The sequence below is a fragment of the Pristiophorus japonicus genome, chromosome 14, assembly GCF_044704955.1.
Source record: "Pristiophorus japonicus isolate sPriJap1 chromosome 14, sPriJap1.hap1, whole genome shotgun sequence".
NCBI lineage: Eukaryota > Metazoa > Chordata > Chondrichthyes > Pristiophoridae > Pristiophorus > Pristiophorus japonicus.
This window is the reverse complement of record NC_091990.1, coordinates 25,640,691-25,662,871: the sequence shown is the minus strand read 5'-3', so window position 1 is coordinate 25,662,871 and position 22,181 is coordinate 25,640,691. Positions and strand designations below refer to the sequence as shown.

The 22,181-nt window shown below is 44.5% G+C and overlaps 1 protein-coding gene across 4 annotated transcripts in view; it reads right to left on the bottom strand.

Moving 5' to 3' along the window:
- LOC139279788 (connector enhancer of kinase suppressor of ras 1-like) overlaps nt 1–22,181 on the bottom strand; it is a 157,422-nt gene that overhangs the window by 82,569 nt on the left and 52,672 nt on the right. For 2 of the 4 annotated variants that reach the window (XM_070899003.1, XM_070899005.1), the window contains exons 1-6: nt 22,058–22,100; nt 15,592–15,934; nt 12,957–13,187; nt 3,505–3,662; nt 1,639–1,829; nt 109–196 (exon numbers count right to left, since the gene is read on the bottom strand). In XM_070899003.1, coding sequence (XP_070755104.1) covers nt 109–196; nt 1,639–1,829; nt 3,505–3,662; nt 12,957–13,146 — 627 coding nt within the window. In that variant the 5' untranslated portion in view covers nt 13,147–13,187; nt 15,592–15,934; nt 22,058–22,100. Of the gene's footprint in view, nt 1–108; nt 197–1,638; nt 1,830–3,504; nt 3,663–12,956; nt 13,188–15,591; nt 15,935–22,057; nt 22,101–22,181 lie in introns of those variants that run through there. The other 2 variants (XM_070899004.1, XM_070899006.1) reach the window with 2 other exon arrangements.

Sequence of the window (22,181 nt, the reverse complement as noted above, 5' to 3'; positions counted from 1 at the left end):
AATCCATACTGACACTGGCACTGATCGGCTGGGCCAAACGGTCTGTTTCTGTGCTGTAAATTCTGTGCAATTCCATGACTAACACTGGACTTGATGTATCTGACAAACCTTGTGAATAGTCTCTGCCAGCTCCATACATAACCTGATGATCTCTTTCTTCATCGTGGAGTAGTTGATTATACATATAAACGGGTACCTGGTTTGGCAGAGGAGAAGCACAGTTAGAATTTCTTTTGGGCCTCAGATCCCCCAAAACTGATAAACACCACCAGAGCCCTTCGATTTTACTGCCAACCTCCACAGACATTACCGTATCCAATACTTCCCCTACCTGCACCTTAACTGGGCCTAAAGACACACTTACATCACGCTGGTTTTCATTGGCTTGCATTGCCTCACAGCACACCAATATGTCATGTTTAAAATCTTCTGCCTCATCCACAAATTGCTCCATGACCTTGCTCCACCCTAGTTCTGCAGACTTCTCCAGTTTTACATCTCCTCCTCTGCTCACTGGTCTATTGTGCACCCCCTTCCCTCCATTGATGTTGGAGCCTCAACCCCTTTACCCTACTCTCTGGAAGTCCCTCCTCCTAAATCTCTCTGTCCCCACCGCAACCCCCTCCACCTCCCCCGCCCCCTCACGGCTTTTAAAAACTTTCTTAAAAGCTATTTCTTCCACCAATGTTTTGGACCACCTCTCCTGATCCTCCCACTAAGGTTCAACATCCACTCTGTTCCTTCTTCATAGCATCTTCTCTACATTAAGGACACCTAGGGGATGAAATTGGCTGTCACCCTGGGGCCAGACAAGATGTGCCCGGCACAGAAATGCTGCCCCGGAAGCGAAATTGGGACTGGAGCTTGCCACGTCACATAGCACTGATGTGTTTTAATGCCCCTCCCCTTCCGTTAAAGGGGAGGGGCGCTGCAAGCTCTGCAGGCCTTTTGATGGCCTCCACTGGGCCATCAGGGATGAGGGTTGCCGTAGCCGCAGCCCGGCTCCAAAACAGACATTGCTGGACAGTGGCCTGACCAGGGAGTCGTGAAAAAGAAATCACGATGCAGCACATCTCCCCATTCACTTTTGCCCCGCAATGAGTGTGCGGCCCGGTTCGCGACCCGCGAGGCTGGCGCAGACATCACCCGCGGCGGCCTCAGGGTGCGCTGGCCAAATTCCGCATCGGGGCGGAAAGGGGCTGCCGCGCACTGCGATGATGACATCACCAGAGATGCAGCGGCCTGGGGCACTATCAGCGGGGCACGGCATTACTGCATTCGTGCCTCTGTTAGTTCCTGCACAATTTACGGGAGCTGGTAGCATCCCACCCCCCCAGGCAAAAACTATTTCAGCGCGGCACTGATCTCAGCGCTGTGCTGACACCCTGGGAGCGCCCCTCCTACGAGACAGAGTCTCTAAGACAGCGCTCCACATAGTTTGAGGGGCGTAAAGCAGTAAAGAGGCAGTAAAAGTCCCGGGCCTGGTAGTTTACGCCCCCAAACGAGCATGGGGAAATTTCGGCCTCTTAATGTCTGACAGTTAATGACCTCAAGAATGATTAGGAGGAAGGCTAGCAATTTCATGAGAGACCTTTGTAACCGATAGGAATAATCCGCAGTATTAGTTTGTCCAAGTACCTGTTTAGCCAGGAAAAGATAGCTTTAGTGGTTTGAAGAAGGTCTATGACAGAGACGAGAAGGTCTCCAGAAGATCTCTGTGGTCCTGGGCTAACCTTCCTCCGACTGACGATAAAGGACTGAAGGGTTCCAGAGACTGCTCTCAGCTTTTCCATTAGAATCTTCAGATTCTCAGTCTCTAGGTCATAGGTCTGAAAGTGAAGACAAGATCATTCAGAAAGAAACTCAAACAATGAGTAGCACACTCAATGGCTAGGAACAAAGGGCCATATACAGACCAAGGACTAATTCAGATCTGCAACAGTAATGTACAAACCACAGCATTTATTGTACTTATAGTAGCTGCAAATCCTTGTACCAGACTACAATACACTGGAATGATGAACAGAAAGTGAGCTTCACAGTACTAAACCATACACATTACCTGAACTGTAAAACAAGTAACATTGACACTGGGCAACCTGTAAACAGCTACCAAGGAGTCGCTGAAACAGATATACAAAGAGTCTACTGCAGCCCTTCATTTGAGATTCTACATTCCATATTCTCGTGGCTGCTGATGGTAGCAGACCAGAAATAATGAAAACTGACTGAAAATGAACAGATCCAAACCAGTCCAATGCATTTTGGTTGTTCAATCACTAATTGTTATGTCAGTTTTGACAAACTTAATTCCAACACTTCATTATCTGGGACAGAATGATAGATCGGGACCACGGTAGCTGTAGCAGTTCTCTCATTTCTGGAGCGAGTATACCAACTAGTGATGATCATCTTTGAGTTGCCGGAGAAAATGGCTTCTCTTTAGGATCAACATGATTCCAAGAGAACAGGTCTGGTGATGGAAGCTAGGATATCAGGTCAGCGAGACTGCCAATTTGAGGACAGCTTTATACAGTGAAACCATAAGCCACAAGCTACCCTGTTGAGACTGTCGATAATTGATTTCTCATAGCAGCCTCTGGGCTGCATTCAAACCCAGATCCAGTAGACATACAGACAGTGTTCAACCCACAATACAACCCAGCCCCTCTCCACTCTGGTGTTATCTGCACAGTTAGTTTCAGTTTGTAACAGGTTTGTTTTGGAGAGGGGAACTGTTTCACCAAAGTACAGCAAACCTCAGTCAATAGAAAGCCTCACAAAATGGAATCGATAGTTTTAGCACTAAATTATAGGTTTATTTACATTTTAAAAACATCCTGGAAGAGGTATTGGGAGAAACATAGTATAAGAAGGTCAGCATAGTTTTACAGTAGGTAGATCTCGTTTGACAAATTTATTAGAGTTCCTTGAGGACATAACCAAGTTAGTTGACAAGGTCACTCAACAGATTTAAGATCTAGATTTTAGCAAGGTCTTTCACACACAACATTAAATTGCGAAAGAAGACAATTGTTGGGCAGGTTGGGGTAACTGGGCCAAATCGAGTCTGGAAGTGACAAAGGCAGGATGAGGGTTTCAATGTTGTATTATACTCAAGTAGAATGTAGACCAAATCCTGAAACAAATGATATCAACCAATAACTAAAACACTCCAGAATATTTACACCAACAGTCACTTATAAATGGTTCTTCTGCAGCATTTAGCTAAATTATTGAAAAGGAGGAGACCAGCTCAATAGAACTGTTGTAATATAAACAAACATGATAGTGTAGCACTGTCAGGAGGTATTGCTGGTCGGGCACTGGCTTATCATTCCCAGTGTTAAATCTAAGCAACTTGAGGAATTCAGTAACTGACTGACATGAATAATCTAACATTCCCATCAAAACGTCAGAGTCCCAGGCTGTAAAATGAATGGAGTCATTCCACAGCCTCCCTCCAGTGTTATTATACATGCAAAGTGAATGCCCCTTCCTTACCAATGCACACAGCAGCTCCACTGCCTCCAGAATCAGCTCCTGGTGTCCTATCCGCTTCACGCCCAGCTCCTCCAGGTCCTGCTGTGATAGTCGCAGAAGTTGCTCCCCATTCACCTGCCATTGATCAAATGGATATTTCTGCACACTGCTTTCCAGTCCTAGGGAACAGAGCAACAGGCAGAGTCTGGATCAGGGAGTGCTGACTAACAAGGCCTGATTTTACAGATCAAAAACAGACAATCAGCTTCCCCTGACTACACAATGGGCAAGGATGCAGCCAGGTGAGTTACTGAGCCAGACAGTTCAGTCTCTGCTCTGTCCTGGGTGAGCTAATCTCACACACACGACAGCTCACCCTCGCCCACCCCTCACCATAGATGACAGTCCGCTCTCAGTGCCAACAGCCCACCCACCCCGTGCAGTGCTGACAGCCCACGCACACCCGCCCCTCGTAGTGATAGACAACTCGCCCTCACCCACCCCTCGCAGTGTATGCCAGCCCATCCTGCTCATCTTATGCCATCGTGGACACTCTCTCCAATGATTTAATCTCATGAAGGAGTGAAATAAGCACTAGTAAACCTGGCAAGGGACAGGCAGCGTTAATACCCTATCTGTATTGCCACTTCACTTGCAGTTGTGTTTTGGTTTACTAGCATATTGCATGCTGCCCTGTAGGTCCTTGCATCATGCTGATGGAACATTATCATTGCAGCTGACTAGAAAACTCAGACCTGACAAGACAGCAGCTGGAAGCCATTCCCTGGAGCCTGGATATACCAACATACAACAATAAGAACTTGCATTTATAAAGTCCCTTTACTGTAATAAAACATCCCATGGCACTTAGAAATAGCCTGGGGCCCAGCATGATTGGGTTGCACGAAACAACCAGGTGCTGTTGAAGCTCCACACCTCCAACTGGTGAAACCACCTGATGGGATGTGGTGTGTGTCCCGGCTGCAATCAGGGACATACTGGTAGTGCACTCACAGATTTTAAGGTGCATTGTACTGCTCCCTACATCACTTATGATGACCTCCTCGTATCTACAGTCCATATAGCAGGTCTCAAACCCATGCCCATAAGTTAGCTGTTGGCCAACTAGTGGCCAATCCAATCACCATATGGGTATTTTAATGATTCTGTACTTTGGGGGATCAAGTGTTGTGGTGAAATTGTACAGCTATTAACTTGGTGGGGCGGGGGGGGGGGGTGGGGAAGGGATGAGTAGGATCTCTTTTGGGTTGTGGTGGTTCTAAGAAGATATATCTGGCAATGGAAGTTCAGAACCAAGTCAAGCCAGGGTGGCAGACTCTGTAATCTAGACAAGTACTCCAGGGTACTACAAGCCAGCCTGGTTCCCCAATAGTATCTGGATGGGTAGTTCTGCCCCTGGGGGCTAGAATCTTCCCACTCAGCTCTCGGTGGTCCTTGCTGGACAAGTAGTGAGATGCTAATCAGGGCTCTGTGCTGGTCAACTGCATAGTTTTGGCTGGTTAAGGGATGTTGGTTGAGGGAAGAATGTTGGACAGGACAACTCCCCCTGGTCTTCTTTGAATAGTACCATGGAATCTTTAACATCCACCTGAGCAGGCAGGACTTCAGTTTATCTCCCATCAAAAGCTGTCGGCCTAAATTATGAGTCAGAGTTGAGAGTGCATCCAACTGAGCCAAGGTGACACACGAGAAAATTTACGATACAAGACTCCAGACTGTGTTTAAACTGCAGACACTTTTACAATCAGACTGTTCAAAAAACAGGGAACTAATGTTTAATATACTAGTGGCACAGTCACTGATCGGGAGCACAGGGCATTACATCACGTGATTGACACCAGAGAATCTACAAGGCTTAATTAAATACTATTGGCAGTGCCGGAGGAGGCTAGGAAAGAATTTATCAGTTAAACAGGCAAATATTATTCTCACTTACCAGCCTGAGCATGTGCAAGTAAGATTAAATCCTTCCCATCAGTGAGTCATGTATGTCAGACTGGGAAAGAAATTTGCTCTGTGGACTTTTTCTGAGCTTCATTTATGTTGTGTTCTATTTTCACTCAACACTGTTTTGAGCTCATTTATTTATCTTTCTATAGTCATGGGAGCTGTGGAATACTCAATTAACTTTTGTTTCAACTGATGATGGCCCAGGCTTTTCAACAGTCCCTATTCTTTAACCCTGGCCAGGAGCTTATTCTTTTCCTCTTCCACTGTGGTTGGCCATTCTATTTCAGGGATATGCCGCAATCTGTTTCTCGTCCGCTCACTCTCCCACCAACGTTACACAACACTGTCAAAACAGAGCCTCTGTGTAGATCTCGTACGTGTGCCTTTTAAAAGTGGTGGTAACCCAGCTCTAAGATGCATTCCAAGTGTCGAACTGAAAATGAAACAGCTGCTCGGAGCTGATTTTCCAAAAGTGCACTCGGTTACTGAGCAAAATCCTGGGCGTATTCCAGAATGGATGGGAATGTGCATGAGGAAAATTGACCTTTGCATATCTGAATCACAGCCAGCTAATGTCTCATGTTTAGAGAGGTTAGCTCGTGTACTTTAATTATTGTGAAATAGGGTATCAACTGGTACAATGGTATTGGGAAGTTTATCTCATTAACATCCCAACATCTTGGTGTGATGGGGCAGAGTAATTATCACATGCCAAGATGTGCACTGAAAATGTAGGAAACTCCTGAGGATCGTTATCATCATCATCATAGGCAGTCCCTCGTCGTCCCAAGGACAGATCACAACTATCATCAAATTATTCACCACGGTGCTATGGCTATTATGATTTGCTTTACAATTGTGACAAAAATCAGTATATTTTTGTCTAGTTTTGTTTATTTTTTGGGTGTTCCTTTAATTTCAATCATAGTACACGAGCAGTAAAAGCACAACTACAGTTCAAATTCTTATACCAAGTTTATGTCAGTACAATGCTGCACGTTTTATCAGTTACAGGCTTGAGAGAGAATGATTCAAACAAGCAATGCTGTGTGGCTTGTGTATGACTGACAGGTCATTTTAAAATTTGATGGTTTAGAGATCCAAAATCCTGGAAGTCCTAGTAACTACTATCTAGGATATAAAAAAGGAGTTATTCTGTTTGAAATAGAAAGTCAGATTGAAATCTCGAGGAGGAAACAATTGGAAATGAAAAGGATGGAAGAGAGATTAAGAGGAAAAGATAGAGAAATGATCTTTACCTGATAGTTTAAGTTTTTACAGGTACACATGGTAAGAAAGGAAACACTGCATTATATAAAACAAAGGGTTAGTTTAGAGCGAGCAGTTATGATCCTTTTGTTTTTCCACTTGTGGAATTAGATGGAAGAATTTCTACTGTAAATATTTAACTATGTTATTGGGCAGTTACTTGTTTATCTTTTGTTAAATACGTTCACTTAATAGCTTTGAACTTAAAACAGAGTCTGAAGGGGTGATGTTCTATTCATTCACTGAAGACAAGAAATCCTTTGAAGGTATAGAGTAAGTCCAGCAGCTAAAAGTAATGAACTAACCAAGCTTTCTGTTTCATTATCCTGAGCACATGAACTGAAAGTTAACCCAAGGCTGGGATAGAAACTCCTGAAGGTAAAGGAAGTTAGGATATGCCTAAAAGAGTGATCCAAGATACAAGAGTCAAAGAAGTCTAGAGTAAGAAGATAGAAATAACCCCAAAATATAACAACAATCTTCAAAGAGACTGCTTCTTCAACAAGGGATCCAGTGTAGAAATGGCAGCCGAATATCCATTAGTAGTTCTGTTGATCAGGCTGTTCCATGTGTTAGAGGGGACACAAGGCCTTGTTGTACTGATCTGCTTTTAACTTAGATTCTGTGAGCCAGGCAATCGATGAGCGGTTAAATATGCTTCCCATCACCTGAATCTACAAGCCTGCAGAAAACAGATTTAACTGCCTAAAAACAGGGAGCCAGTCCATGGATAACCAGCTCACAGGCTGCCAGAGGGTTCTCCGCAATTCCCCCTGTAACTTCAGCAGGAAATTAAAGGAACCTCCAAAGTAACGGTGTGAATGGCTAAAGATCAACCATTTACCCCACTTCTCTGAGGATTTGATGGGCTCCCACCAGTGGGATATCAGAGCAATCCCTCTGAAATGTCAAGGCCCCAAGTCTTTCCAAAGGCACTGTGGGATACCGTCACTCAAATGTACTTATTGCAAGTTACCAGCTTGCTGTACAGTATTTTGGTTTGGTGTCTGCTTCTATGAATCATTTTAAATTGTAAATAAATCTGATCTGTGGTCTAACCTGTACAAACCAGCCCAGCACAGTGAATATTTTCCACATTCTACGTGACTCCTATGTTCTCTCCAGCACATTTACAGTGAGACCTGAACTATACCCAGTGCAGCAGGGAGTGAGAGAAACCGGTTTGAGTTGTTAAGGGACGAAGTCTGTTTGCAGAAACTGTTGACGATCCGTTTACACAAGAATAAAAGTCTTGGAAAAATCCCAAGTCATAACAGAAGGCTAATGTGCATAGTTCAACCAAATTACATCTTCAGCTAAGATACAATTGGATGGTTTAATTTACCACTAGCGGGAAATTGCAGACATAGTGGATGAGGAGTAAACGGAAGGACTTCATGCCAGAATGCTCACTAAAGTGCCTTTCTGCCTGACACCCGGAATATCTACAACTTAATACTTTCAGATATTCAGAGCACATCCTTTGCTTACCTTCCTGAAATTCATAAAATCTTCTGGATAAGTAGGCTCCTCTATCCCCATTCATAATAAACAATTTAAAGCAAAATCTGTCCCTCCCCCGAACCCATGTCGAGTCATTGAGTTTTAATCTTTCCACTTCAGATGGTTAATGGTGTCTCCTGGAGAGGGAAAGGACTGTACAGACAATTTGTGTGGAATTCCTTTAAATGAAATACAGCCAGAACTTCTCAGGACTCTAAGGGGGTTACCAGAGACACCCTCACCAAACTGTGTAATAATAAGCAGGCCTATTGTCGAATGGACGCTTGGCCTCTAACAAACTTCCCGTGAGTTTTTGCTTTCTCCTTAAGTTGCTGAGGATACGGGTGATACATCGACAACTATAGGGAGACTATAAGAAAGAGAAGATCTTTCACCAGAGTGTTGCATCCACTTGTACTGTCGCTGCCACAGGGGTGACTGTATCCAAGTGCTTGAAGAATGAAGTAACAATGCTTTGGATTCCAGCGTTATATGGTATAGAACAGGAGGACTTAGATCCCCATCACAATATGCAGTGAGTTCCTCACCTTAGACATATTAGCATGGTGCAGAATGGAGGCCAGACATTGTCATGAATGAATGAAGGATATACTTACCATTGAGGTTCACCAGACTGATTCCTGAGATGGGGGGTATTGTTCTATGAGGTGAGATTGAGTAGATTAGGCCCATATTCTCTCACGTTTAGAAGAATAAGGTGTGATCTCATTGAAATATACAACATTCTTACAGGGTTGAATAGGGTAGATGCAGGGAGGTTGTTTTCTCTGGCTGAGGAGTCTAGAACCTGGGGTCACAGTCTCAGAATAAGGGGTTGGCTATTTAGGACTGAGATGAGGAGAAACTTCTTCACTCACAGAGGATGGTGAATCTCTAGAATTCTCTACCCCAGAGGGCTGTGGAGGCTCAGTCTTTGAGCATATTCAAGACCAAGATTGATAGATTTGTAGATATTAAGAGAATCAAGAGATAGTGGGGATAGTGCAGGAAAGTGCAGTTGAGGTAGAAAATCAGCCATGATCTCATTGAATGGCGTGCAGGCTCGAGGGGCCAAATGGCCCACTCCTGCTCCTAATTCTTACGTTATATAGAAAAGCTGGATAGCATGTCACCTGCATGTTTTATCATCCAGGGATTGTGGACAACATGGAGAGTTAAGAGGAAAAAGAGAAAAACAATATCTTTTAATGCTGAAGAAAGCAAATTCTGCACTGATTGGCACAGTGAACTTTACAGAATCCCTGGAGCAGATACATATAGGGTCTTTAGGAAGATGAAAATACAAGTACAGCAGGGCCTGGGGCTACTTGTGCATGAAACACAGAAGGATAGTATGCAGATACAGCAAGTGATCAGGAAGGCCAATGGAATCTTGGCCTTTATTGCAAAGGGATGGAGTATAAAAGCAGGGAAGTCTTGTTACAGCTGTACAGGGTATTGGTGAGGCCACACCTGGAATACTGTGTGCAGTTAAGGATATGCTTGCTTTGGAGGCAGTTCAGAGAAGGTTCACTAGGTTGATCCCAGGGATGAGGGGTTTGACATATGAGGAAAGGTTGAGTAGGTTGGGCCTCATTGGAATTCAGAAGAATGAGAGGTGATCTTATAGAAACGTATAAGATTATGAGGGGGCTTGACAAGGTGCTTGCAGAGAGGATGTTTCCACTGATGGGAGAGACTAGAACTAGAGGGCATGATCTTAGAATAAGGGGCCGCACATTTAGAACTGAGATGAGAAGAAATTTCTTCTCTCAGAGGGTTGTGAATCTGCGGCATTCACTGTCTCAGAGAGCTGTGAAAGTTGGGGCATTAAATAAACTTAAGACAGAAATAGACAGTTTCTTAAACGATAAGGGGATAAGGGGTTTTGGGGAAGCGGGCAGGGAAGTGGAGCGGAGTCCATGATCAGATCAGCCATGATCTTATTAAATGGCGGTGCAGGCTCGAGGGGCTGTATGGCCTACTCCTACTCCTATTTCTTATGTTCTTATGAAAGTATTTTTAGAAGCAGGAGGAGGCTGTTGGGCCCAACAAGTTTGTCCCTTTGTGATAGATCTCACAAGGCTCTTCAATCCCATCTCTCTCCAGAAACACATCCAATTTCTTTCCTTAGCCCAGTTACACTGGCCCACTTCAGTTGCCTTCTCTCATAGTTTATCCCACAATTCTAATTGTCTTTGGTAAAAAAGTTTCATCGAACCTTCTTTCTTCCTATATTTTAACCTGTGCTTCTTGGTATTTGAACCCTTCGCCATAATGACCAATTTGCCAGGATCAACTTTGCTCATTTCTTACATTATTTTGAAAACTTTGTTTAGATCACTTCAAAATTTCTTATTTTCCAAAAAAAACATCTCAATTCTTCCTCCTGATACTTGCACTTGTTTATGTTGCCTCCCCATCACCACCACCACCCACCTGCTCTCAAGGCCAATAATTTCCTTCCTATGATTAGGTGACCCAAAACTGCAGAGTGCTCCAGTTGGGATCTCATCAATACATTGCACTGCAATCTGATTCACATTTGGTTTTGTGGGTAGTTCTAACCACAGGTGGAACGCCCGCCTGCGATTGATTTGATCACAATCTACATCACCCCAGATCCTCAAACATTGACAGACAGTTCACTGCACTGTCCCCTCAATAAAATGGACCATCTTTTGTGTGAACCACATAAGTGACAATGTAAAACTGACAGATGGAGCAGGGTTAATGCAAACCATCTCAGAAGGTTTGATTTGCATAAGTTCTGTGCAAACAGCAATAACTCATTCGAATGTATTGGATGGATTTGAAGTAAATTTGAATTTACTCCTGGAGTGGGTACATTTGGCTATATTAAAGGTGCGATTACAGTTATTGCTTGGGCTTAGTTATCTTACCAAGCGTTTGAAGCAGTTTGGATATATATGAAATACCCCATAGTACATAAAGAATGGTCTCTTATAATTGTTGTCTTATGCAGAAAGAGTTCCAGATACCATAACACTGAAAGCAGGAGTCACTTTGTTCAACTGTATCAATTAGGGTGTCCACTGGAGGGGCCTGAAGAAAACAACATTGCTTTTTGCCTCAGATGACATGTCATTGTCTCTTAATTATGCTGTTGCTGAGACAACACAATATCCCAGAGCATGGAAAAAGTTATTAGGTCATCGCAAAGGTACGATGTCAGCTCTGTTGAATCTGCTATCGGGCTTTGCACTAATAGAACTTAACACCAAAAATTTGTAATAAACTGAACAACTCCATCATGACTCAGATCCAAAGGTTTTTTTCTTGGATCTGATGTATAATTGTACCAGATAAATTGATTAATTTATAGGGCTAAGTGAAGGCCACATTTCACCCCAGAGAATATGCCTAGTTTCTTGCACAGAATTGAAGACAACCTCTTACAGACCATGCATGGAACTTCTCAATAGTCAAAGAACAATATTCTATCCTTAACGTTTCATTGGATAGACCTAAATGGATTTCTGGTGAGTGTACTCTGATTTCAAAACTCTGACATAATAAAAGCCATTGGTGCCATCAGCATCATCATAGGCAGTCCCTCAGGATCAAGGAAGACTTGCTACCACTCTTAGCATGAGTTCTTAGGTGGCTTTACAGTCCAATACGAGAACCACATTTTCTGTCATTGGTGCCACAACAGTGTCAAAATGACCATATCCCATTCTCTGTCCAACAAGGCAACCTACACCCAGATTATAAATGCCAATTGGTGTCCAGGCTCCAGTACCTGCCCAGGATTCATTTTCCTTCCTAACTTTCCCTCCAACCCATGCCTTGGCTTGTACTCGGCATTACAACAGTGACTACACTCTAAAAGTACTTCATTGGCTGGAAAGTGCTTTGAGGCATCCGGTGTTCCTGAAAGGCGCTGTGTAAATCCAAGTCTTTCTTTTTTTACTCCACATCCCCTCTTGACACATACATCAGACGCAGAACACCAGGAAACATCAGTCTGATCCACCAATCCATAGATTCCGAGCCAGTGCTCCTGTAAAACACCTGGGGATGTTTTGTTATGTGATGAACAATAAATAAATGGCAAAACTGCTATTAGAATGTTGATGAAGGTCGGATCCCAACGTATGGTTGGGGTGTCAGTGCTCAAGCTCGGAGATAATGAGCCCTTGTTACACGTCCTTTGATTCTTCATTCCAACCCCTGGGGTGAATGCAAAACAAAAGTAAGAAAGATCTGGTCTGGGACTGGAACTAACTTAACTACCGTGGGTTAACTACCGTGGCACGCCGCCCAACACGCACCATTGCCTATTCTCTTGTGATGTGACAGGGTCTGTTTGCCCATTGAAGCCCAAAGCTGGCGGGACGAAGAGCCGCTGGAACAACATGGAGATCTCAGTCCTGGCCAAGGTGGACAATTTCCCCAGAGCGGGAATTGGCCGCTTGTTGTTCTATTGCTATAAACATCTATAAATGTAACTACAAACAACAGCAGCACTTTACCCTTGAAGGTTTGCTAAATAAAAAAAAGGCTCAGTTTACAGACTGTTTGTGTGGGGAGGGAGTTACACAATCTAACGATTATAAACAGATTTCTTTATCAGTGTTCCTGCAGGAGCACCGATCTCGAGATAGATCTCAAAGGTTAACAAGACACGACGCAACACGTTCGGTTCTTTAAAGGAGAAGTGCTCTCTCACTTCCTCATTCCTTCCTCCCCCTGGGATCTCTCACCTTGTAACCACACCGAGACCCTGCGTGGACTCCAGGTGTTGATCGGTTCCATCTCCTCCTGGATCCGGACCAGACACCGCGGCAAGAGCAAACCTTGGTGGAAAGGTCCAAACTCACCGAGACTTTCACCAAACTTCAGCCGTTTCCGCCCAGTTCCGTCACTCACAGGTAGGCGGCGGCGAGCCCCCATTGGCTGTTACACCTGTCAATCATTGAGCAGCAAAGGTGTGTCTTCGGGGGCCCGAGAGAGAAGCACGCAGAGTAAAAAAAGAGAGGGAGGGGAGAGAGAGAAACAAACAAACAAACACATAGAGAGAGGAAGTAAGAAACAGAGAGAGAAAGGGACACAGGGGGAGCCAGAAAGGGAGCAGAGAGACAGTGGGGCAAATGTTGGTTTTCACCGGCTGAGCAGTAATCTGGGGGAAGCAAAGCGCACGCCCGTTGTAGAACCCGTCCGATTCTCATCCCATTGAAATGAACGGGTTATAAGTCTATAGGGTTCTATATAAGGGGCGGGAGGAATCCACTCGGCCAGATCAACCCCCACCCAGCCAGCCAGGTGAATATCAACATCTACCCCAGAGATCACAAGATAATGGACTGTTCTCAGCACTACTTACAACAACAACAACTTGTATTTATATAGTGCCTTTAACATAGTGAAACGTCCCAAGGCACTTATGTGATAAAAAATTGTCACCGAGCCGCATAAGTAGATATTAGCGCAGGTAAACAATAGCTTGGTCAAAGAGGTATGTTTCAAGGTGTATCTTGAAGAAGGAAAGAGAGGAGGAGAGGTTTAGGCAGGGAGTTCCAGAGCTTCGGGTGTAGGCAACAAAAGGCACAGCCACCAATGGTTGAGCGATTACAATCAGGGATGCTCAGGAGGGGAGAATTAGAGGAGCACAGACATCTGGGGGGGGGGGGGTTGTGGGGCTGAAGGAGATTACAGAGATAGGGAGGGGCAAGACCATGGAGGGATTTGAAAATAAGGTTGAGAGTTTTGAAATTGAGGTGCTGTTTAACCGGAAGCCAATGTAAGTCAGCAAGCATAGTGTTGATGGGTGAGCGGGACTTGATGCGAGTTAGGACACAGGCAGCCCAGTTTTGGATCACCTCTAGTTTACATAGGGTAGAATGTGGGAGGCCAGCCAGGCGTGCGTTGGAATAGTCAAGTCGAGAGGTAAAGTCACGGATGAGGGCTTCAGCAGCGGATGAGCTGAGGCAAGAGCGGAGACAGGTGATGTTATGGAGGTGGAAATAGGCGGTCTTGGTTATGCTACAGATATGTGGTCGAAAGCTCTTTTCAGGGTCAAATATGACACCAAGGTTGCAAACAGTGTGGTTTAGCCTCAGACAGGAATTGGGGAGAGGGATGGAGTCAGTGTCTAGGGAACAGAGATCGTGGCGGGGACCAAAAACAATGGTTTCGATCTTTCCAATATTCAATTAATGAAAATTTCTGCTCATCCAGAACGGGATACCGGACAAGCAGTCTGACTATTTAGAGACTGTGGAGGGGTTGAGAGATGTGATAGTGAGGTAGAGCTGGGTGTCATCAGCGTACATGTGGAAACTGATGCTGTGTTTCCAGATGATATCGCCATGGGGAAAGATTTAGATGAGAAATAGGAGGGGGCCAAGGATAGATGCTTGAGGGACACCAGAGGTAACGATGCGGGGGCAGGATGAGAAGCCGTTACAGGTGATTCTCTGGTTACGATAAGATAGATAAACTATGAGTAGATCGATTGCGAAAATTACGTTTTTAAAAAAACAGTAGATTTAACTTCACCAAAGTGAAAATTCGGTTGCAAAACAAAAATGAGGAGAACAGACTGGCTTAATTTACCAATGTAATGTGAAGATAGTTGAGTTGACATTCTATAAGGCTGAAATTCAAAGCGTTGAAGGCCCATCTTCATGGAGAAGTTGCTCCCACAGTAAAGAAATTTGTAAAGTTTTTTTCAATAGTGGTTCACAAAAGAGAGATAAATGTCCGAATTGGTATAGTTTAAAGCTATGGGTAGGTATTTTGTTGACAGTCAGTTAACAGTCGAGTGCTGCAGGGTTCAGTGATGGGGCCGAGGCGTTTAGAACTTTTATACATGATTTAGAGGAAGGAACTGTGTCCAAAGTGACCTAATTAAGAATGGGCAATAAATGCTGGCTTTGCCAGCGACGCCCACATCCCGTGAATGAATACATTTAAAAACATTGTAGACGATTACAAATTGGGAGCAGTGGCAAATGAAGAAACGGCAATAAGTTCGAAAGTATCTGGACAAGCTTGATCAGTGATGGAGGAATGGCAGATGGAGTTTAATACAGGAAACGGAATGGTGACGAGATTTGTCAGAGGGAAGGTGGGTGTGGATTATGTGCTAAATGGGAATGGATTGGAGGTATCAGAGCAGGAGAGGAATCTTGGGGTTTTAGTGGACAGGTTTCAGCGCAATGTTTCCAGGCTGTAATAGCAAACAGAATGTCGGGATGTATATCAAGGGGTATAACGTATAAATCCAGACAGGCCATTTTAAAATCGACACAAGGTACCAGGCGCAATCCTGACAGAACCCAATACTTCAGTTCCCACTCGTCACTGGTCCTGCATCGCGCACTGTGATTGACTCACCACGGCAACTTGTTACTCGATATCTTGCAGATAAGCTGTTGTAGTTAACGAGGGGACACAGTGCTCACATTCTCAACCACTGCTCCAAAGGCTCCATTCAAGGCTCCAAAATAACCCCGGCCACACTGGAGACTGAGACACAATCGGCGGGGTTGTGAGCAGGGTGCAGCTTTCAGCGAGCTGGTTCGAGTCTGAATCGTGCTGCAGCAATCCTGATATTAATAGAAAGAGTAACGACCCGGGGGGGGGAAACAGCTTTAAATAGAGCTTCACTGCTTGTTACTGAGTGTCCCAAACACACGGTCGGTTCTCTCAACTTCCAGAAAGTCGATGTGACCGTCAACTGTATATGTGGGAGGGTGAACATCGAGTATCATAGCAGGAGGAGAAAAGAATAACAAATTAGATACAGAGAGAGATAGGAGCAGAGGGAGGGAAGAGAAACAGGACAACAACAACAATCAAATGGAAACGGAAAGGACAAAAACACGGAGGGAAATGGGGATAACCGAGGAGAGTGACTGGGAAACTGTTCTGATTAGATATCGATACCCTGCTCCGATTAGATATCGATAACCTAACCTGCTCTGATTAGATATCGATATCATGCTCTGATTTGTTATTGATTCCCTGCTCTGATTAGGTATCGATATCCTGCCCCTTTCCTTCAAATCTGCTGTTATCACTCCTCTCCTCGAAACACCAACCTTTGACTCCTCTGTCCTTGCATACTACCACCCAATCTTCTACCTTCTTTTCCTCTCCAAAGTCGTGAGCATGTTGTCACCTCCCAAATCCATGCCCATCTTTCCCGGATGCTCCATGTTTCAATCCATCCAATTAGGTTTCCACCCCTGCCACTGTACCGAAACAGCTCTTATCAAAGTCACAAATTATATCCTATTTGACTGCGACAAAAGTAAACTATCCCTCCTCAACTTTATTACCTGTCTGCAGCCTTTGACATGGTTAACCACACGATCCTCCACCAATGCCTTTCCATTGTAATCCAGCTGGGTGGGACTGCACTCGCCTGGTTCCATTCTTATCTATCCCATCGTAGCCAGAGAATCACCTGCAACGGCTTCTCTTTCCGCCCCTGCATTGTTACCTCTGGTGTCCCCCAAGGATCTATCCTTAGCCCCCTCCTATTTCTCATTTACATGCTGCTCCTCGGCGACATCATCCAAAAATATAGCGTCAGTTTCCACGTGTACGTTGATGACAACCAGCTTTACCTCACCACCATCTCTCTCAACCCTTCCACAGTCTCTAAATTGTCAGACTGTCTGACATCCAGTATTGGATAAGCAGAAATTTCCTCCAACTAAATATTGGAAAGACCAAAGCCATTATTTTCGGTTCCAGTTACAAACTCTGTTCCCTAGCCAGTGACTCCATCTGCCTCCCTGATAACTGTCTTGTGTCATATTTGACCCCAAGGTGAGTTTCCAACCACATATCCACAACATAACTAAGACCGCCTGATTCCATCCCTGTCTCAGCTCATCTGCTGCTGAAACCCTCATCCATGCCTTTATTACCTCTAGACTTGACTATTTCAACATACTTCTGATCGGCCTCCCAAATTCTACACTCTGTAAACTTGTAAACGCTGTTGCCCGTGTCATAGAAACATAGAAAATAGGTGCAGGAGTAGGCCATTCGGCTCCTCGAGTCTGCACCACCACTCAATAAGATCATAGCTGATCATTCACCTCAGTAATCCTTTCCTGCTTTCTCTGCATACCCCTTGATCCATTTAGCCATAAGGGCCATATCCAACTCCCTCTTGAATATATCTAATGAACTGGCATCAACAACTCCCTGCGGAAGAGAATTCCACAGATTAACAACTCTCTGAATGAAGAAGTTTCTCCTCATCTCTGTCCTAAATGGTTTACCCCTTATCCTTAGACTGTGACCCCTGGTTCTGGACTCCCCCAACATCAGGAACATTCTTCCTGCATCTAATCTGTCCAGTCCTGTCAGAACTTGATATGTTTCTATGAGATCCCCTCTCATTCTTCTAAACTCCAGTGAATACAGGCCCAGTCTATCCAGTCTCTCCTCATATGTCAGTCCTGCCATCCCGGGAATCAGTCTGGTGAACCTTCGCTGCACTCCCTCAATAGCAAGAACGTCCTTCCTCAGATTAGAAGACCAAAACTGCAGCAAGACCTCCCTGCTCCTATACTCAAATCCCCTAGCTATGAAGGCCAACATGCCATTTGCCTTCTTCACCGCCTGCTGTACCTGCATACCAACTTTCAATGACTGATGTACCATGACACCCAGGTCTCATTGCACCTCCCCTTTTCTAAACTGCTGCCATTCAAATTATATTCTGCCTTCATGTTTTTGCCACCAAAGTGGATAACCTCACATTTATCCACATTATACTGCATCTGCCATGCATTTGCCCACTCATCTAACCTGTCTAAGTCACCCTGCAGCCACTTAGCATCCTCCTCACAGTTCAGACCACCACCCAGCTTTGTGTCATTTGCAAACTTGGAGATATTACTCTCAATTCCTTCATCTAAATCATTGATGTATATTGTAAATAGGTGGGGTCCCCACACTGAGCCCTGCGGCACCCCACTAGTCACTGCCTGCCATTCTGAAAAAGACCCATTTATCCCGACTCTCTGCTTCCTGTCTGCCAACCAGTTCTCTATCCACGTCAATATATTATCCCCAATACCATGTTCTTTAATTTTGCACACCAATCTCTTGTGTGGGAGATTGACTTTTGAAAATCCAAATATACCACATCCACTGGTTCTCCCTTGTCCACTCTACTAGTTACATCCTCAAAAAATTCTAGAAGATTCGTCAAGCATGATTTCCCTTTCATAAATCCATGCCGACTTGGACCGATCCTGTCACTGCTTTCCAAATGTGCTGCTATTTCATCTATAATAATTGATTCCAACATTTTCCCCATCACTGATGTCCGGCTAACCGGTCTATAATTACCCGTTTTCTCGCTCCCTCCTTTTTTTTTAAAGTGATGTTACATTAGCTACCCTCCAGTCCATAGGAACTGATCCAGAGTCGATAGACTGTTGGAAAATGATCACCAATGCATCCGCTATTTCTAGGGCCACTTCCTTAAGTACTCTGCGATGCAGACTATCAGGCCCTGGGGATTTATCAGCCTTCAATCCCATCAATTTCCATAACACAATTTCCAGACTAATAAGGATTTCCTTCAGTTCCTCCTTCTCACTAGACCCTTGGTCCCCGAGCATTTCCGGAACATTATTTGTGTCTTCCTTCGTGAAGACAGAACCAAAGTATTTGTTTAGTTGGTCTGCCATTTCTTTGTTCCCCATTATAAATTCACCTGATTCTGACTACAAGGAACCTACGTAGAAACATAGAAACATAGAAAATAGGTGCAGGAGCAGGCCATTCAGCCCTTCTAGCCTGCACTGCCATTCAATGAGTTCATGGCTGAACATGAAACTTCAGTACCCCCTTCCTGCTTTCTCGCCATAACCCTTGATCCCCCGAGTAGTAAGGACTTCATCTAACTCCCTTTTGAATATATTTAGTGAATTGGCCTCAACTACTTTCTGTGGTAGAGAATTCCACAGGTTCATCACTCTCTGGGTGAAGAAGTTTCTCCTCATCTCGGTCCTAAATGGCTTACCCCTTATCCTCAGACTGTGACCCCTGGTTCTGGACTTCCCCAACATTGGGAACATTCTTCCTGCATCTAACCTGTCTAAACCCGTCAGAATTTTAAACGTTTCCATGAGGTCCCCTCTCATTCTTCTGAACTCCAGTGAATACAAGCCCAGTTGATCCAGTCTTTCTTGATAGGTCAGTCCCGCCATCCCGGGAATCAGTCTGGTGAATCTTCGCTGCACTCCCTCAATAGCAAGAATGTCCTTCCTCAAGTTAGGAGACCAAAACTGTACACAATACTCCAGGTGTGGCCTCACCAAGGCCCTGTACAACTGTAGCAACACCTCCCTGCCCCTGTATTCAAATCCCCTCGCTATGAAGGCCAACATGCCATTTGCTTTCTTAACCGCCTGCTGTACCTGCATGCTAACCTTCAATGACTGATGTACCATGACACCCAGGTCTCGTTGCACCTTCCCTTTTCCTAATCTGTCACCATTCAGACAATAGTCTGTCTCTCTGTTTTTACCACCAAAGTGGATAACCTCACATTTATCCACATTATACTTCATCTGCCATGCATTTGCCCACTCACCTAACCTATCCAAGTCACTCTGCAGCCTCATAGCATCCTCCTCGCAGCTCACACTGCCACCCAACTTAGTGTCATCCGCAAATTTGGAGATACTGCATTTAATCCCCTCGTCTAAATCATTAATGTACAATGTAAACAGCTGGGGCCCCAGCACAGAACCTTGCGGCACCCCACTAGTCACTGCCTGCCATTCTGAAAAGTACCCGTTTACTCCTACTCTTTGCTTCCTGTCTGACAACCAGTTCTCAATCCACGTCAGCACACTACCCCCAATCCCATATGCTTTAACTTTGCACATTAATCTCTTGTGTGGGACCTTGTCGAAAGCCTTCTGAAAGTCCAAATATACCACATCAACTGGTTCTCCTTTGTCCACTTTACTGGAAACATCCTCAAAAGACGTTTGTCTTCACTAATCTTTTTCTCTTCACATATCTGTAGAAGCTTTTGCAGTCAGTTTTTATGTTCCCAGCAAGCTTCCTCTCATACTCTATTTTCCCCCTCCTAATTAAACCCTTTGTCCTCCTCTGCTGAATTCTAAATTTCTCCTAGTCCTCAGGTTTGCTGCTTTTTCTGGCCAATTTATATGCCTCTTCCTTGGATTTAACACTATCCCTAATTTCTCTTGTTAGCCACGGTTGAGACAACTTCACTGTTTTATTTTTACTCCAGACAGGGATGTACAATTGTTGAAGTTCATCCATGTGATCTTTAAATGTTTGCCATTGCCTATCCACCATCAACCCTTTAAGTATCATTCGCCAGTATATTCTAGCCAATTCATGTCTCATACCATCGAAGTTACCTTTCCTTAAGTTCAGGACCCTAGTTTCTGAATTAACTGTGTCACTCTCCATCTTAATAAAGAATTTACCATACTATGGTCACTCTTCTCCAAGGGGCCTCGCACAACAAGATTGCTAATTAGTCCTTTCTCGTTATACATCACCCAGTCTAGGATGGCCATCGCTCCAGTTGATTCCTCGACATATTGGTCTAGAAAACCATCCCTAATACACTCCAGGAAATCCTCCTCCACCGTACTGCTACCAGTTTGGTCAGCCCAATCAATATGTAGATTAAAGTCGCCCATGATAACTGCTGTACCTTTATTGCACGCATTCCTAATTTCTTGTTTGATGCTGTCACCAATCTCTCTACTACTGTTTGGTGGTCTGTACACAACTCCCACTACTATTTTCTGCCCTTTGGTATTCTGTAGCTCTACCCATACAGATTCAAGCTAATGTCCTTCCTTAATTAATTAATTTCTTCTCTAACCAGCAATGCTACCCCGCCTCCTTTTCCTTTCTGTCTTTCCTTCCTGAATGTTGAATACCCCTGGATGTTGAGTTCCCAGCCTTGGTCACCCTGGAGCCATGTCTCCGTAATCCCAATTATATCATATTCGTTAATAGCTGCCTGCGCAATTAATTCATCCACCTTATTACGAATAATCCTCGCATTGAGGCACAGAGCCTCCAGACTTGTCTTTTTAACACACTTTTTCCCTTTTAGAATTTTGCTGCAATGTGGCCCTTTTTGATTTTTGCCTTGGGTTTCTCTGCCCTCCACTTTTACTTTTCTTCTTTCTGTCTTTTGCTTCTGCCCCCATTTTACTTCTCTCTGTCTCCCTGCATAGGTTCCCATCCCCCTGCCATATTAGTTTAACCCCTCCCCAACAGCACTAGCAAACACTCCCCCTAGGACATTGGTTCCAGTCCGGCCCAGGTGCAGACCATCTGGTTTGTACTGGTTCCACCTCCCCCAGAACTGGTTCCATGTCCCAGGAATTTGAATCTCTCCCTCCTGCACCACTCCTCAAGCCACGTATTCATCTTAGCTATCCTGCAATTCCTACTCTGACTAGCACATGGCACTGGTAGCAATCCTGAGATTACTACCTTTGAGGTCCTGCTTTTTAATTCAACTCCTAGCTCCCTAAATTCAGCTTGTAGGACCTCATCCCGTTTTTTACCTATATCATCCTAACTCGCATGAAGTTCCGTTCACCCATCACTGGTGTGCTCGCTGTCATCCAGCCCCACAACCCACCCCGCCAGATCTCTGCGCTCCTCCAATTCTGGCCACTTGCACATCCCTGATTTTAATCTCTCCACCATTAGCGGCCGGGCCTTTAGCTGCCTAGGCCCTTACTTCTGGAATTCCCTCCCTAAAGCTCTCTGTCCCTGTACCCCTCTCTCCTCCTTTAAGAGACTTCTTAAAACCTACCTCTTTGACCAAACTTTTGCTTAGCTGCCCTAATGTCTCGTTACGTGACTCGGTGTCAAATGTTGTTTGATAACAACTCCGAAGTGCTTTGGGACATTTTACGACGTTAAAGGCGCTTTTTAAA